Below are 15,633 nucleotides of genomic sequence, written 5' to 3'. Positions count from 1 at the left end.
GGGTTACTAGCCGTAAAATGATTCAATAAATTGCAGAGATTTTGGTATTTCTAAACATTCTGCTCTTCTCAATATTTATTTTTTAGTATATTTTTAGCAGTATCTGACAACATTGATATGATTCTGATTTTATTAGGCATGCTGATTTCAAAATGTTTAACTGCCTTTGCATACGGTTATGCTGCTTCCATTTTCTCTCTTTATTGTGTTTCTGTGTTTTTTGCTACTGTTGGTGAAGGTTTCAATGCAAGTGCTATGAAAATATTTTCATATTTTGCCTTGACTTGAAAACAATTACTGAGAATTACTACAATGTGCAACATAAAGAGTGATAGTAGTAGAACAAAATCTGTTTTTTAAAAGCTTTCCCATGTTATAATAAAACAGTTGCTTAGAAAGCCCTGCAATTAAGAACAGGTGTACCTTGAGTGGGCTGGATTTGTTTAAAGCCTCTGAGGTGATTGGGTGTTACCTTAGGAATCTACTAAAAGAATGTGTTTAGAGACTGTTGAATAAATAGTGTGTGCATGTATGTGTGTGTGTGTGTGTGCGTGTGTGTCTGTGTATGTGTGTGTCTTCCCATCTCTTTGATGAGTGTATAAATGAACACTAATCATTTTCTTAACACACTAAAACTCGTCTTGAAATCTCTATGTATTGTGCATCTCTGTATTAAAGTATCTTAACTTAGTTTGAAGGAGTCTTGAGACTCTGTTCTACTTACTATTACTACTAGCTTAAGAGTTACCATTGAAAGTGCACAAATAAGCTTTGTACATTGCTCTGAATAAGTGCATCTGCTAAATCTCTTAAATGTAAATCATCAGTGTTGTAGGAAAACATCTCTAAAACTAACTTTACAGGAAAATGAAATAATATTCTTAATATTTGTAAATGTAATTGAAACGAATGATGCAAACGAAACAAATGAAAAAACACTTCCAGATATTTTCAGATATTTTCAAACCAAAAAAAGTTACAAGGTTTTCTTATAACACTGACAAAATGTAAATGTAATGTGGTATGTATATGGTATGAATGTTTTTCTAAATACCCTAAGAAGCAAGAGTGTACTCACAGCGCTCAATGCGGTCCTCTGGGCTGGACGAAGCCTCTCGGTCTGACAGCAGGCCAGACACTGCAAAGATCTTCTTGCCGTCCTCGGCAGCCTTGAGGGCGCCAGGCGAGGCAGAGGCAATCTGGGCACCACCATAGTCATACTCTTTGCCCTCAGCGTCCGAATAACGCAGGTGAGGTGAGGCCTCAGCCTCCAGGCAGCCCTTGAGACGCTTGGCTGGGGTGAAGGCCGATTGGTAGGCACCTGAGGAGGCCTGGTGGTCGCGATCCTCTGGTGGCGACGCAAAGGGCCGGAAGGCCCCCACACCACTGTGGTTCAGCATGCCAAGGGGCGAACAGTCCAGGTTGGGTGGCGGTGCAGCGAACTGATGGTGCAGATGGAGCAGCGAGGGTGGGAAGTCACGGTTGGCAAAAGTGGGCACGGCACCCTGACGGTGGTACATGGAGGCAAACGTGTAAGAGCCATTGCCGAAGGGCAGGTGCACATCCTTCTCTGCGGAGGCCGGTGCGCCAAATGGCCGCGGCCCCTGGCAGGGGATGGAGGCATCACGGACGCTGGCCTCCGCTGTTGACGCCAGCACCATGAGTGCTGGAGAGGCCAGGGGATTGGGTAGGTAGGACGAACTCTCCATCTTGAAGGCGGCCCGGTGCAGATCCATCTTGCCGGCGGGGCTGCTGGTGGGAACAGGTGGAGGAGGTGGAGGGGTCAGGGGGAGGGGTGGAGAGAAGAGAGCAGGGGGGAATGGTATGGGGAGTATGGTGCCAACCGGTCGGTCCGTCCTCCACTCTCAGAAAAGGGCGTCTGGGCGCCTTTCACTGGGACTCTCACTGGGCGCCTCTCACTGTCCTGGACAGGGCTCCTTCTGCAGGACAGAGCAACAGATGGTAAGAACGATGGTCCCTTATAGATATATATCTGTAAATGACTCCACTGAAACTCAACAACATTAGGGCTAGGGTTAGGTCCATACCTAGGGTTAGTGTTAGGTTACCATTGGGTGAGCGTTTTAGATTCAGGGCTTGACAAAACTTGAATGTAAAAGTACCATAATTCATTTATTGAACACTTTCAAAAACTCATTTTTACATGACCGTATTCAACCTGTCTTTATCTCCTACCATTAAATCTGCTGTTTTTGTTACTGTGCCTTTAAGACTAATATAAATAAATAAGTTTTGTTCTGTTTGACTGCTCTGTATTATACTTTGTTCAAAAACAAGTCAGGAATATGGGACAGACAGAAAAATCCTCAGGGGCCTTAGCCTTCAGCAAGTACTTTTGGATGTCTGCATTCTTTGGATGGCCATGCAATTCATTTGCTTCAGCCACAAACAGCTTTTTTATTAATCTTTTTTTTTATCATTTTCCACGACTTCTGCTCCAATAACTCTGCCACAGATTGCCAATGGTAATGTTCCTTATCTCTTCAATATGAATGTGTGGAATAAACTGCTACAGGCCAAATGGTCAGTCGCATGTAAAGGTGGTCATAGTTGGGACATTACAACAATGATAAATTAAAAGCGTTTTGTAGCTTAGCTTTCATATACACACTCTATGGACTGGGGAATGAACAGTACATTTGAAGTCTTTAAAAATGGTTATGAACTGCATCAAAATGTTTTATTTAAAAAAGTAAAGAAAACTGGGTTTACCATGGTATTTGGTTTTCAACTGTTTGATCAGCAATAGCAGATCAAAATAAAGCATGACCAAAACATGCTACAGGGAAAAAACATGGAAATAAAGCATATAATCAAAACACAATTTTTTTTTCAAAAAAAGTTTTTTCTAATGATACAGCCTGTATTAATACCTCTTTAGTGGAATGTATTCCAAGGTGAGAGCATCTACAGTAGACCACCAAAATATAGTGTTGCCCAAACTTTTTTCCAAAATGGAAACTTTCCTCCACTGCAAATCTGTGGTCCAGATCGCGTATAAGCCTCTTATTCCCCCATCTCGCCGTCTGTGGAGCGGAGCGGCGTCTGAGGCTGATAAGGCCTTCGCTCTGATCAGATAAGAGAGCAGGTCTGCTCGTGTGAGCACTCGGGCCTTTTCCCCACCGATGGGATTCTCATACTGATAGCATATCAGCCTGCCATCTGCACAGGAAATCTGACTGAATGAATAAATTAGCCGCACTTCACCCCTTGACCCTGTGCTGCGGTCCAACGGCCCAAGAGCCCCATGAGGATTAGATGCACCGATTGGCCGAAGTGTGAGTGGATTTAATGAGTCGAAAGAACTTTTTTTTTTCAGAAATCTCGTGTGTTATGTGGCTATTTCAAATCCCTATGGGGAGGCTTGAAGGTGATCTGCTATTACAACTTAAAGTGAGAATTGAATTACATGAAATTGGTAATTGATTGTAATGATCTCCACTCTGTGCTTTAGTTGGATACCAGTTGAATACTTAAGACTGCACTACGTGTTAATTTAAAAAGGCAAGCTTTGGAGCAATATTTATATTAATGTGAGGAAGGTTTCTTTGGATCTAGGAATTATTCATGAATCAGTTTGCGCAAATGTGACCATAAGAGCCACAAGCAATGAGGAAAAATAGCATGTGATCCGAAGCTGAAGCTGATCTGTACGGAAAACGTTCTCTGTGTGCTGCAGTAATTCACGTGGATGGGCCTTTCTTCTTGTGTCACTGTGAAGCTATTTCAAATGCCACACAGAAGATCAAACGGCATCAAAGAAACTCCTGGGAATTTACACAGGCATTTTTACAGATATCAGCTGTCCAGAACACTCATTCAAATCAATTTTATAACCTGATCTGAACATCTGCAACCCCCATACACATACCCACACACTCACACAGTGGTCCAGTAAAGAGCTTTACATTATCACATACATGGCAGGAGAATGTGCTCCTTTTCCTGTCTGTCGAGAATGGGTTACACTACACCATTCGGCTTTGGCCAGGCGCCCGAGAATCACATTACGCGCTTGTCTTTTTGCTAGCCAGGAAAACGGCACCTCCAAAATGCTCTGATATCAAACAGCCTATTCCTCAATCTATTTCGCACGCTTTCTCTCTCGCTCTTTCCCACCAGCTCTGTGGTTCTGTATCGAATCTCTCGTTGGAAAAACCTGGAAAAAAATGAGTGTGGCTAGGTGTTGATAGCAAGGTAATACAGTGGTAAGTACCTGGATATTTCAATTTTATTATCATTACCATCAGTGCAGCCAGGCAGTGTGAAACTGACAATCCAATAAAAGGACACAGGATATCCCCCAATGGCAAGCAAGCACGTAAAAGAGAGAGAGAGAGAGAGAGAGAGAGGGATAGAGAATAACTAAGTAGGCTGTGTGTTGTACAGATGTGCTAATAATTTCTGCAGCGCTTTGCCTGGTCTACCTGGATATTTGAATTTTATTATCATTACCATCAGTACAACCGGGCAGCCTGTAACTGACAATTCAATAAAAGGACACAGGATATTCCCAAGAGAGAGAGAGGAGGAGAGAGAGAGGGCATTAGTGGGGTGAGGTTGGTCGGTCTGCCTGGTACCCTGACCACACACACACACATGCGCATACACACACTGAGAAAGCAGTGTTCCAGAACAACCAGGAGAAGTGGTGATTCAGCCTGACACACACTGACACGCCAGAGAGAGAGAGAGAGAGAGAGAGAGAGAGAGAGAAAGAGAAAAAGAGAGAGCGAGAGAATGAGTGAATGAGTGCAAAAACAAGGAGAGCAATCATAACAACTTGGACCATGTCTCTGGTCCCTCTGTTCCTGTTTCTCATTCTTTCCAAGTATATATTTATACACACTAGTAACAATTTCTCCAATTTCAGAGTTAAAGTCCCAAAAGACACTGAATCCTCCATCACCAGCAGCATTTCAACAAACCCTCTAAACATCCATCACTAGTTGCTTGTTAGCTAATAACGTAATAATGAAAATGTACATATAAACAAAACAGCATGATTGTTATCTGTCCACAGAGCTGCACTATGGAAAATCAAAATTTCCACACTTTTTTAATTAAAGCAATTGATGTAGTATGTAAACTTTGTTAAAGGTTCAAAACATTTTAGTCTCCTGTCTCTATGGCCTATATACATGGAGGTTAGGCAGCAAAGACAACCTATATCAGTCATGTTGAAGTTATAAGCAGTATTTCAGCCTGGACTGCTTTTTAAATGAGGCCCAAGACAGGGCAGCAAATCAGAACAAAATCTTAAAGACGCCACAATAAAACAGCCTGTCTGATTCTAAGAGACAAAGAGAGCTTGGAAAATGGTCATGTAAAAGAGTTTTTTTACTGTGCAAATAAGCCTACAGAAACAGGAAAAAAGTAAAATACAAATAAAATGATAAAATGTAGGCTACATAAACTGTTTAACATCCCAGAATAAAACCCTCAGTGCATTTGTTATATGTATCAAGGGTAGACGATCGCTGCTGTTTCTTTAGAAACCTTATTATTATGATACTGGGATGTCAGTTCTGATGATGTGTGCTGCGTTTTCCTTTCAGAGAGTCACTGATCTAAAGCAGAAGAGAAAGCAGCTCCCAGACACAATAAAGATAAATAAGAAGATGTCATGGGTAGATTTCCGCAGTGGGAATCCAATTTCATAGAAAACAAACATGTGTCAAGCTGGACTGCGGTGCGAGCGCCTCGAGTTTAAATGTGAAAGTTTGAGTGAGGAATGCGGCTCAAACCTCAGCTCACGGCCTGCTGCCTGTCTGTCTGTCAGTGTATTTAGAGTCTGTTGACAACCGTGAAAGCGCCACTTTTACATTTTATTACGGGATGGGGCAGACACTGTCATTCAATACCCCCCTAAACACACACACACACACACACACACACACACACACACATACATTCACTCTCTCTATTTTAAACACCCTCAATCACTCTCTCCCTCTCTACCACACACAGACACACACATGTACACAGGCACAGTCACTCTCTACCACACATACACACACCATTCACTCTTTTCCCCCACTCTCCAAGGAGATGGTGACAAAGACAAAACGGGTAACTTGGCGAAGCGTGTGCATGACCGACAGATTTCACACCAATTACTGGACAATATTTAGCAACACTTGAAGGGGCTCTGTTCACCACGGGCAGCCTTAAAGACGTGATCATATATCAGAAAACTCCCCAAGAAGCTGCAGCTCAAAACGTCAGCGTCTGTATTTTCTAAACACTCAGAGAGTGCTCTGAGCTTCAGAGGCTTTTCTATAGTCACCAGCCCAAGTGGAGTGCTCTTGAGCAGCGTGGCAGGAAATGACACCGGGTTTGGAGCGCATTTGAGGCAAACTGCATCGCTCTTGAAAAACTTCACAAAATGTCATCGTCTGGAGGAGCTCAGTGCCACTCCAGTAGGAACTGGAAACAATGCACTACTTTTAACATCCTGACAGATTATGAAAAGACAGAGTATCTCATATTTTCCAAATGACTTATTTTTGGAGGCAACGGAATAAGTGGCACACTAGGTTAAATAAATAAAGATGACAGTAGCCAACTTACAACCTGTTGATGAGACAAACTAAATGTACGAAAACTCACGTGGCATGTGCAGTACTTTATTACATTACAGATACAGAGGCCCCAGAAAGTATTTGATCACTTTAACCCATTAACCTTTGGTAAACTTTAATACAATTCTTTAATTGTTTCAGAGAAAAAAACACAGCATCAACATCACAGTAGATTATTCTGCTTGAAAAAGAATTCCAACCAGACTACAAGTCAGGTGGAAAAGTTCAAGTCTGGGGCTGTTTGCCTTACAGTGTCTGTGAGCTTATGTTCATTGATGGGGTCATGAACTCAGAAGGCCTTTTGGTTGCAAAGCTGCAAAGAAGCTGATCAAACGACAACGATCTGAAACACAACAGCGAAACGAGAACATGTTTAAAAATGTTCAGTTACAGTGTTGGAATGGACTGTTTCAAATAAATGGTATTTGATTTGACATTCTGCGTCCCAACACAGCTAACTAGATACACAAGTACGGCACAGATGTCCGAATACTTTCTGGGACCACTGCGCATGCAAAAAAAGCAAAAGTGCCTAAAATACTCATCAACTGTCCTGAAACTAGACCTGGTTTGCGCTTCTCGCACACTCGATTTTCTTTGCCAAATTCCAACTACCCGAAAATGCTGCCCTTTTGAAGCCAGAATAACAGTGTGAGAGATTTTTCAGCAGACTCGGCTAGCCGCTAACAGGAAAAGAAGACTTGACAGAAGAAAGAGAGGAAAGAGATAGCGGAGCTGTAGGAAACAGTAGCAGCACGCGAGCCCATCTGAGTAACTTTGCAACCTGGGTAATGAAGTTTAGTGACGGTTAATAGCGCGGATATGTACCACGGCGCTCTTTGGCTGCGAAAATCGTGTCTATCGTAGAACCAGAATGAAATAAAACTAAAGGGAGCTGAGGAGAAGCGGAGATACCGGGGGTAAAAACAGCACTCCAACGCGAAAGTGCCCAGCAGGTTCAAGCGAGCACAGATCGCGGCTATAGCTGGTGCAGAGCTCGCGCGCCTGAGCCAGGCTTTTACGCGCTCCTCCCGCGCGCCCCTGTTACTGCGAGAGCAAAAGCTCCGAAATGTTTGCAGTGAGCCAGGAGAGCGGGACAGAGTGGTCACCAGCGGCGGTCAGACGGACAGAACGATCGGTAAGGCGATGGTATTGGAGGTGCAGTCGCTGGCGGTGGTCTGGGCCTCGTGCGTCTTCGCACGAAATCAGCGGGAAACCGGGACGATTCAATAACGCGCCTCAGCTGCACAACGAGAAATTAGCCGAAAAGCGGGGGCGACAAACTGAACGGGCTGCGCGGCGGACGTGAAAGTGAGATTTAGTGTCGGAGCGAGCGCGAGGCGAGAGATAATGACACTCATGGACGTACAGCAAACGAGATCAATACTGCTCGTGCAAGCTGTGCCTCACCACTTCACTATCAACAAATAAATCCCCCCTCCTCCTCCACAGTGTATGACACACAATAAAAGCCAGCAATAAATAGCAGCAATCAATCAACGCTTTATTGGACGCTGCCGTCTGCATATGCACACCAGTGCACAAGTGGGGACCACCACTAAACTTTTAGGCTTTTTTTATTCTTAGGCACCCCCCCTCCTCCTCAAACCACCACCGCCAGAATTTGTACAATTTGCTCAGCGGGCGACAAAAACAGAGCAAAAAAAAGTGACGTGAGGCTCGAGCGAGCGAGGATTTGCTTTTCAAATAAAAGCTTTGCGCCTGGCCTCTCCTGGGCCAACATTGATTCATTGTGAATAAAATGATTTTCAAAGTTTCCTGTCCTAGCCCGGGCTATTCATTCATTTCAGCCGCTGACGGACTGTTTGTCTCATCCCACCCACCTGAGCCAACTAATTCCTCACTAAGCCCAGATTATTTGCAAGGTGTCTGGCTCCTCCGTGCTCAGAGCCAGCACTGGACTACAAAGGAGCCCCCCACTCACCCCACCTCCGTCCACTGCTACACATACATACTCAGACAGACAGAGAGGAAGAGAGAGAGAGAGAGAGAGAGAGAGAGAGAGAGAGAGAGAGAGAGAGAGAGACTTTAGCCTGATTTGGCCTACTGATCACTACTGGCAAACCAGGCTCTGCTCAATAATAGATAACTGTTTACAGAGACGTTTCCTATTGACAGATTCTCTCAGATAAAATCGGCCTACACGAGTCTGCACAAGCGACCGCCTGATATAGTGAAGTTTTGGCGTTATTACACAGTTATTAACCGAAACCCAACCAAGACTGTTTCAGTCTCGTTCTGATCCCTCTCGTGACCGCCCCCTGAGTATCACACACTCTTTAAGTGTGCGTATTTAAGTCCAGGGTGTGTATGTATAAGTGGCTCTGTAATGATCCGCTGCGTGTAACTGAATAAATGCCATTCGCAAAGCGCGTGCACGGTGGCTGTGGCTCTGTGGGAGGGTAATAAGCAGCACTGGAAGAAGTTGATAGATATCAGCGCGTGATCGATCTCAGGCAAATGCACTGGTGATGCCTGCGGGGAGAGCGGGCGAAATGAACTTAAGCTTATTCTACAGCTCTGAAAGACACAGTCAGATCAGCGGCGGGGAGCGAGGAGAGGGGCTTCAAACTAAAGTCTAATTCTGGACTGCAAACATTAGTTTCGGTGATCAGGACAGAAATCAGGAATTCCGCCGTTTAAGGACCATGAATACAAAAAAAGTCTTTAATTAAACATTTTGTTTTAAAATACATGAAGACGGCAAGAGATGAATAAACAGATATAACTCTTAGAGATGATTTGAGGCTGAAGCAGTGCGGACAGAGTGAGCTGCTCTGTTTTTATCGGAGAGATGAACTCTACTGAGATCTGAACGAGTTCCTGTCAGTTAAAGAACGGAGCTCTAATATCAGCGCAGACTCATTCATTTATACATGCAGGGCAGACCATTCCGGTATAAAAAATACTGCACCATTTGTTAAAAAAATAGACAGAAAAATAAATCGCAGGGATTTTTTTCAGTTCCACAAATTAGCACTTACATAAAACGACAGAAGCAGCGCAGAAAAACACACGGATCGAATAAAATCACAATAAAACTTCACAATAAAATGGTTTAATTAAATTAATTATAAACAATATATGAAAATAAGCTGAGCAAAAAGAGGTTAAATAGTTTTAACGAACAAAATAAAAATGAAACAGAAAACGTAATTATAAATCTACATTTTAACTAATGTTTTATAAACACAATATATATATATATATATATATATATATATATATATATATATATATATATATATATATATATATACATTATAAAATAGAATATTAAATATAATTATTTATCCTTTTATCGTCTTTTTAAAAGCATAGCTTTTTGCCTTTCTCTCTTCTGTTTCCCCAAATTAAAAGTCTCTCTCTCGGTCTTTTTGTCTCAGTCCCTCTATAAATTGCGCTGTCCCGTTGGAGCGGCGGCTCTAAGCGCACAGACCACACACACCACACAGAGGACTTTAAAGGACAAGCACAGTTTCAACAAGTTCTGAAAACACAAGTGAGGAGCTTATCAGCTCACGATCAGGAGGGCAGAGCTGGCCGAGGACACTTTAACACACTAAACACTAACGAACGAGCTGTGACTGAACTTCCACAGAGCTTTGTGTTCTCCGCTCAAACCAGCTCGAGAAAAGTCTTCGAACATCCACAGGCAGATTCTGCACATCTGTCCGACTCCCTAACCACCCCCCCCCCCCCCCCCGTTCTTTACTCCTCTTCATCATCTGTTAAACACACGGGTCGTGATCACTAATTACCAACAACGCCACAGACCCGGCGAGCCCAGACCCGCACTCAGCTCCTCTTCCTCTCTCTCCCTCTCTCTCTCTCTCTCTCTCTCTCTCGCCAGCACCGCGGAGCAAACCCGAACAGCGCTGATCAGCCGTCAGCCTGATGAAATTAGGAGTCAGATTAATGAGATCAAATGAGGCTCTTTTACGGGCTCTTTGAGGAGAAGTGGAGGAGTCAGAAAGCGCTTCAGTTCCTCAATCACTTCACTCGTGTGCTTTAAAAGGTTTTAAAAGCAGAAGTTGAGTGGAGATCTCCACCGCGCCTGTGGAAATTAAACTCTAATTAACAGCCTCTAATATCTTCCTCATTATCAGCGATTGATTCGTGATAATGATACAGTATTTTAATATTTACGCTAGAACTCAGCTCTTATCTGGAGCCGCGTGCTCCTGTGTACACTGTCAGCAAACGAGTTTATGGAAATTATTTCATTCTCCACTTTTCCTGGGATTAAACACACAGCAGGATGTGCGAGCATGTGGAGACCTTTCTGCACGCTCTATAAACATTTCAGGGCCGATTATTAAGATTTATGAACCGCACTACCAACAGAAATTACAAGGGGAAAAATATATGTGGAGGAATAATTGCGATCTTTTACATCACACCCTGCAAGCGAACGAGCAAACTACAGAAAAGAGAAAAAACATGAAAAAATAACTAATATTACAGATTTTTATTACTACTATATTCCAGCCTGGTGAGTTTTATTTGGTCCGTATTATTATAACAGCCATTTAATAATAACATAAATGAACAAGGAATTATTTATGCCTTACTATTATAATGTGCAGTTAAACAGAAGCGAGATTTATTTTATTCCAGCGAGGACGCCGAAAGAAAAAAAAGTCTTATTTGTTAAAAAAAAAACATTATTAAATTATGTCTATACCTATACGTTAAAATTCCATGATTAAAATAAGATCTTTAGTAATTTACAGCTATATAAAGTATGTAAGCTTGCAGGAGGAATAAAAATAACTTGTTGCATAAAATCACTGCGTCCCGGCGAGCCGAGAGGAGACTTTTATTTTTTAGGATTTACACAGCAAAACTAACGTTTAGGGCTTTTAAGATTTTTTTCATGTTCCATAGAACATATTGCTAAATATGTGGATTTTAAAGATATTACAAAATACTAAAACTGTCAAAATAAATAAATAAGCACATTTTAAAATTAAAAATCGTGACGAATGCATTTTCTGAAACATTCACAAACATCAGGTGTGACGCTGATGTATAAAGTGAATAAAGTCAGTCCATCAGCGTCGTCTCCTGTACACCTAACAGGCCGTTCCGGTAGCTGTTAAATCTGGAAGAAGAGAGGAGAGCCGTGCTCGGCGGTGGGATCCGCACAAACAGGTGTTTCCTTGTTCTCCACACAGGCTGACTGAGCATCCAAACCCTCGAACCTGTTTCAGAGACACACCAGAGCCCGGGGGCGTGTGTGTGTCTATGTGAGTGTGTGTGTGGTGGGGGGTACTAGAGGCTCCAGCGCTGTGGCTTCAACGCCACTTCTGAATTAGCCGCAACATTGGGCTCTTAATTCCAGCTCTGATTGCCGAGACGGCCATAAAAAACCCGGAGCAGTAAAACGAAGCAGCCCTCACACGCCTTAAAATCGCATAAAACTGCGTTTCTGCGTTTTCTGGAAAACCGAGCTAGCTGACACCGCGTTACTGAACCTGAGAGAGAGATAAAATACCTCAGAAACAAACTTTTCAGGAGCCGGTTATCCGTTAAAAAACACTTTTTTAGCCGTTAGCATCTCTCCTTCACAGAGACTCGACTGATCGAAAGCGTTTCCACTGTGGTTTATCTCACGCTTTCAAATCTAGCAGTTTACTAATGTGAGCGGTTCACTGACCTTAGTTACTTGCTTGTTAGGCTAGTTTGTCTGTAGCTCTGTAGGCCTGAAGTCTGAATTCATCACCACAGGAGGAAAACACCTCACAGCGTTAAACTCCAGTTCATACTGACTGTGTTTGTGTTTTCTGCCTCATTTTTATAAACCGCGCTGAAGCAGTGAGTCACGGCATTTCCAAACAGTCACTAAACAATACTTTTAGACTTACTTGGGTAACTTCTGGCACCAGACAGAAAACAGAGAAGAAAAAAGCCCACAAAGTCCAGGTCTAAACTCACACTTGGCGCAATGTTTACATTTTAAAGAGAGTTCAGAAACTGTCAGAACAGTTAAACCCCGGCTCCTCACACAGAAGCCATTACTGCACATCAAAAGATGTCCAATTAGAGATGCGGCCACACAAGTGGGCAAAGAAATCAACAAGCTGACAAAAAAGTGATAAACGAAGAGCGGTTGGCATTAAAACATCTTAGAAGCAACTTACATGAAACAACAGGACATGAGCGTCCCGGGTAAAAAAAGCGTGGATTTAAATCCGAACTGCTTCACTCAACACGGGTCAGTTTAGACTAGATCTCCTCGCAGATACACGAAAACTAGGAGCGAGTTTTCCGCTGAATGGGGGCAAAAAACGCCAAACAAATCCACTTAAAAGGACAGAGAACGCGACAGAGTCTCAGAGGAAGCATTAGGAGCACTTACGGTGTTCAGTACAATCCCTCCGCAGGTCCTGGACGTCCTTTTATCCTCACAAGCGAAACTTTTTTCTCTCTTTTTTCCGCGTCTCGGTCCGTGACAGGAGAGCGAAAGCAGCGGCGATGACCGAAGAGCATGTGGTGGTGGAGGAGGAAGAAGAGGAGGAGGAGGTGGAGGGAGAAAGTGGCCGCTGCACGCCGAGGAAAGTGTGAGGCGGTTGGGCCGAGTGAGGAGGATTTTTCCCGGGTGGAGAGCGCGCTTCAGTCGCATGTATTGACGGAGGGGGTTGCTACGGAGAGAGAGGGAGAGAGAGGCAGAGAGAGAGAGAGAGAGAGAGGGAGAGAGAGAGAGAGAGAGAGAGAGAGAGAGAAAAGCCCTTCGCGGACTGGACGGAAAAGGCTGGCGCGAGGCTGGAGCTGAGGTGGATGTAAGCGCGCGCTGACAGCAGCGTTGGAGGTGCAGTGCTGCCGCTCAGCGCCAGGTTTGCTCACTGACTGACACACACACTCTCACACACACACTCACACTCCCCTCTGCTCTCCGCTAACACCCCCTACCACCACACACACACCCCACCTCTCCAGCGTCCCGCGGGGCTTTCAGCGCCGCCGCCGCTGCTGCCGCTGTAGGTTTGGGCTCTCGACTGGAGGACATGGGAAATGAAGTCCGCAGCCAAATTAAAAATGTTTAGGAGACAGAGAGAAAGAGAGAGAGAGAGAGAGTGTGTGTGTGTGAGAGAGAGAGAGAGAAATCAGGAAGAAATAAAGAGCTCAGGACAAAACAGGTAAGTGTTTTTTTTGCAAGAGGTGAAGTCTTTGGATGTACACGGACAGGCCTGCACACACACTTGCATTGAATAGTATATAACAATGTATTAGTATATAATGTCTATATATAGGTGGATATTGGACCATACATTCCAATATCATGGCAGTGACACCCAAGAGGAATTAAATCTGTTTAATGCCTAATTCTATTAGTTTTAAAAATGTAAACTGTTTACTCCTTATGAACTTTTTTACAGTTTAACCATTTCCAAACTTTTCCTTGAGGAAGCCCACTATTAAGTGTTATTATCATTCAGTTAGGGTTATCAGTCCTTCATGTTAAAGCAGGTGTTCTGGTGATTTAACAAATCCATATGATGTCTGAATCCCCTGGATTTTGTAACTAGCCCAGAGGACACCCAATAGTTTGTGAAAACCAGAAACTCTTCTAATATTACATTGTGTTTTTACTGGCAAAATTCACTTTGTTCCAAGACACATGGCAGTTTAGTTTTGCAGTACTGTATATAACACGTACATGCACACACTGTGACTTTAAAACAGTGTACACAGACAAATATAACTGTTGCCTGCTTTTTAATAGTTCATTTCGGAGTGAAATATTGAAATTGTATTAAATATGATCATTAATGGGCTAACGTTTCCAAATGAAATAATTACTGTTTTTAGTTCACCGCCAAGTTCCAGCAGATACTGCTGAGACTTTAACAATTCTCACACAAAATGTAATATATAGAAACACTGTGAAAGGAATATGTCTAAGAATATGAGCATGAAACTGTATTTCCAGCGTTTCAGGTTTTTGGGAAAACTAAGCGATTTAGGTGGTAGTGTGGTTTAATGTGTAGTCAGTGAGGCTCCTGTGGTTTAAATTACCGCCTGACAAAATGACTGTAGAGCCTTCATAAATCCCATCCACCTGCTGGAAAGAGTTTGAACTGCAGTGCAGTTTAGCCACACTTTCAACAGACAGGGCTTGTTAGTCTCTGGATATTACATATATTTTGACCTGTAACTGCTTGTTTGATAAGGTTGCACTGACATATGTTTTTGATTAAATGTGAAATGTGGTTAGAGTGAAAAACTGCTCCTTCCCAGCAGGTCTGAGTGGATTTTAAAAGAGGTTGTGGGGTGATGGGCACCCATAAGGGCCTTACTACTCCACATTAGCACCCTGTTGTATTGCTAATCACCTCCGTTTGAGTATCAGTGCAGCAGAGGAGGAAAAAGCCCATCCACGTCCAGGGTCCCTCTCCATTCAAAATCAAATTTCAGGACTCAGTCTCTTAACGTGTTTCTAAATGGACTGGTGTGGATTGGTGGAGGAGTGCTTTGATGACAGCTCTTTTTACCAGGCTTAAGCAGACATCTTCTCGCACTCTCCATTTGGAGAGCCCCTCATTCGATTTAAGCCATTTCACATTCTCCCTGGACTCTATCAAATAACAAACACGTTCCAATGACTTGATTGAAGCCATTACAAGTAAGGCAGAGGCTCTTGTGTGTCTCTGCAGCAGTAGATTTAAAAGTGGAGGTACAGTAGCCTAAGAGGCTTCATTCAACTGCAAATAGTGGCTTCTCACTTCACCTTTCAAATGGTAACAGTTCATTAGAAGATAAAAGAGGCATCATATAATCTAGATCTCACTCTAGAGTGAAAACAAAAAAGCAGCCACATTATTTTACATGGATAATGTTTAAAATTTCATGTAATATTTAATAAACTGTAAGGGCCTATATGTGGGTCCACACCTCAATTTCTTACTCTCATAACTACTTTACTTATATATCAGTTTAATAGTATTTAGTGTATAATTGATCGTAGTTGTTTCATAATAAATCTTAAGAGAAGTAACTCAAT

The 15,633-nt window shown here is 42.9% G+C and overlaps 1 protein-coding gene across 7 annotated transcripts in view; it reads right to left on the bottom strand.

The window, feature by feature from the left end:
- Positions 1-13,476, bottom strand: part of rnf220a (ring finger protein 220a) — a 143,560-nt gene extending 130,084 nt beyond the window's left edge. For 2 of the 7 annotated variants that reach the window (XM_017702687.2, XM_017702688.2), the window contains exons 1-2: positions 12,991-13,476; positions 1,079-1,940 (exon numbers count right to left, since the gene is read on the bottom strand). In XM_017702687.2, coding sequence (XP_017558176.1) covers positions 1,079-1,736 — 658 coding nt within the window. In that variant the 5' untranslated portion in view covers positions 1,737-1,940; positions 12,991-13,476. The remainder of the gene's footprint in view (positions 1-1,078; positions 1,941-12,990) is intronic. The other 5 variants (XM_017702691.2, XM_017702692.2, XM_017702690.2 and 2 more) reach the window with 4 other exon arrangements.
- Positions 13,477-15,633: the final 2,157 nt, after the last annotated feature.

Source organism: Pygocentrus nattereri, chromosome 2 (assembly GCF_015220715.1).
Source record: "Pygocentrus nattereri isolate fPygNat1 chromosome 2, fPygNat1.pri, whole genome shotgun sequence".
NCBI lineage: Eukaryota > Metazoa > Chordata > Actinopteri > Characiformes > Serrasalmidae > Pygocentrus > Pygocentrus nattereri.
Note: the sequence above shows the minus strand (reverse complement) of the source record. Positions and strands in the feature narration are given on the sequence as shown.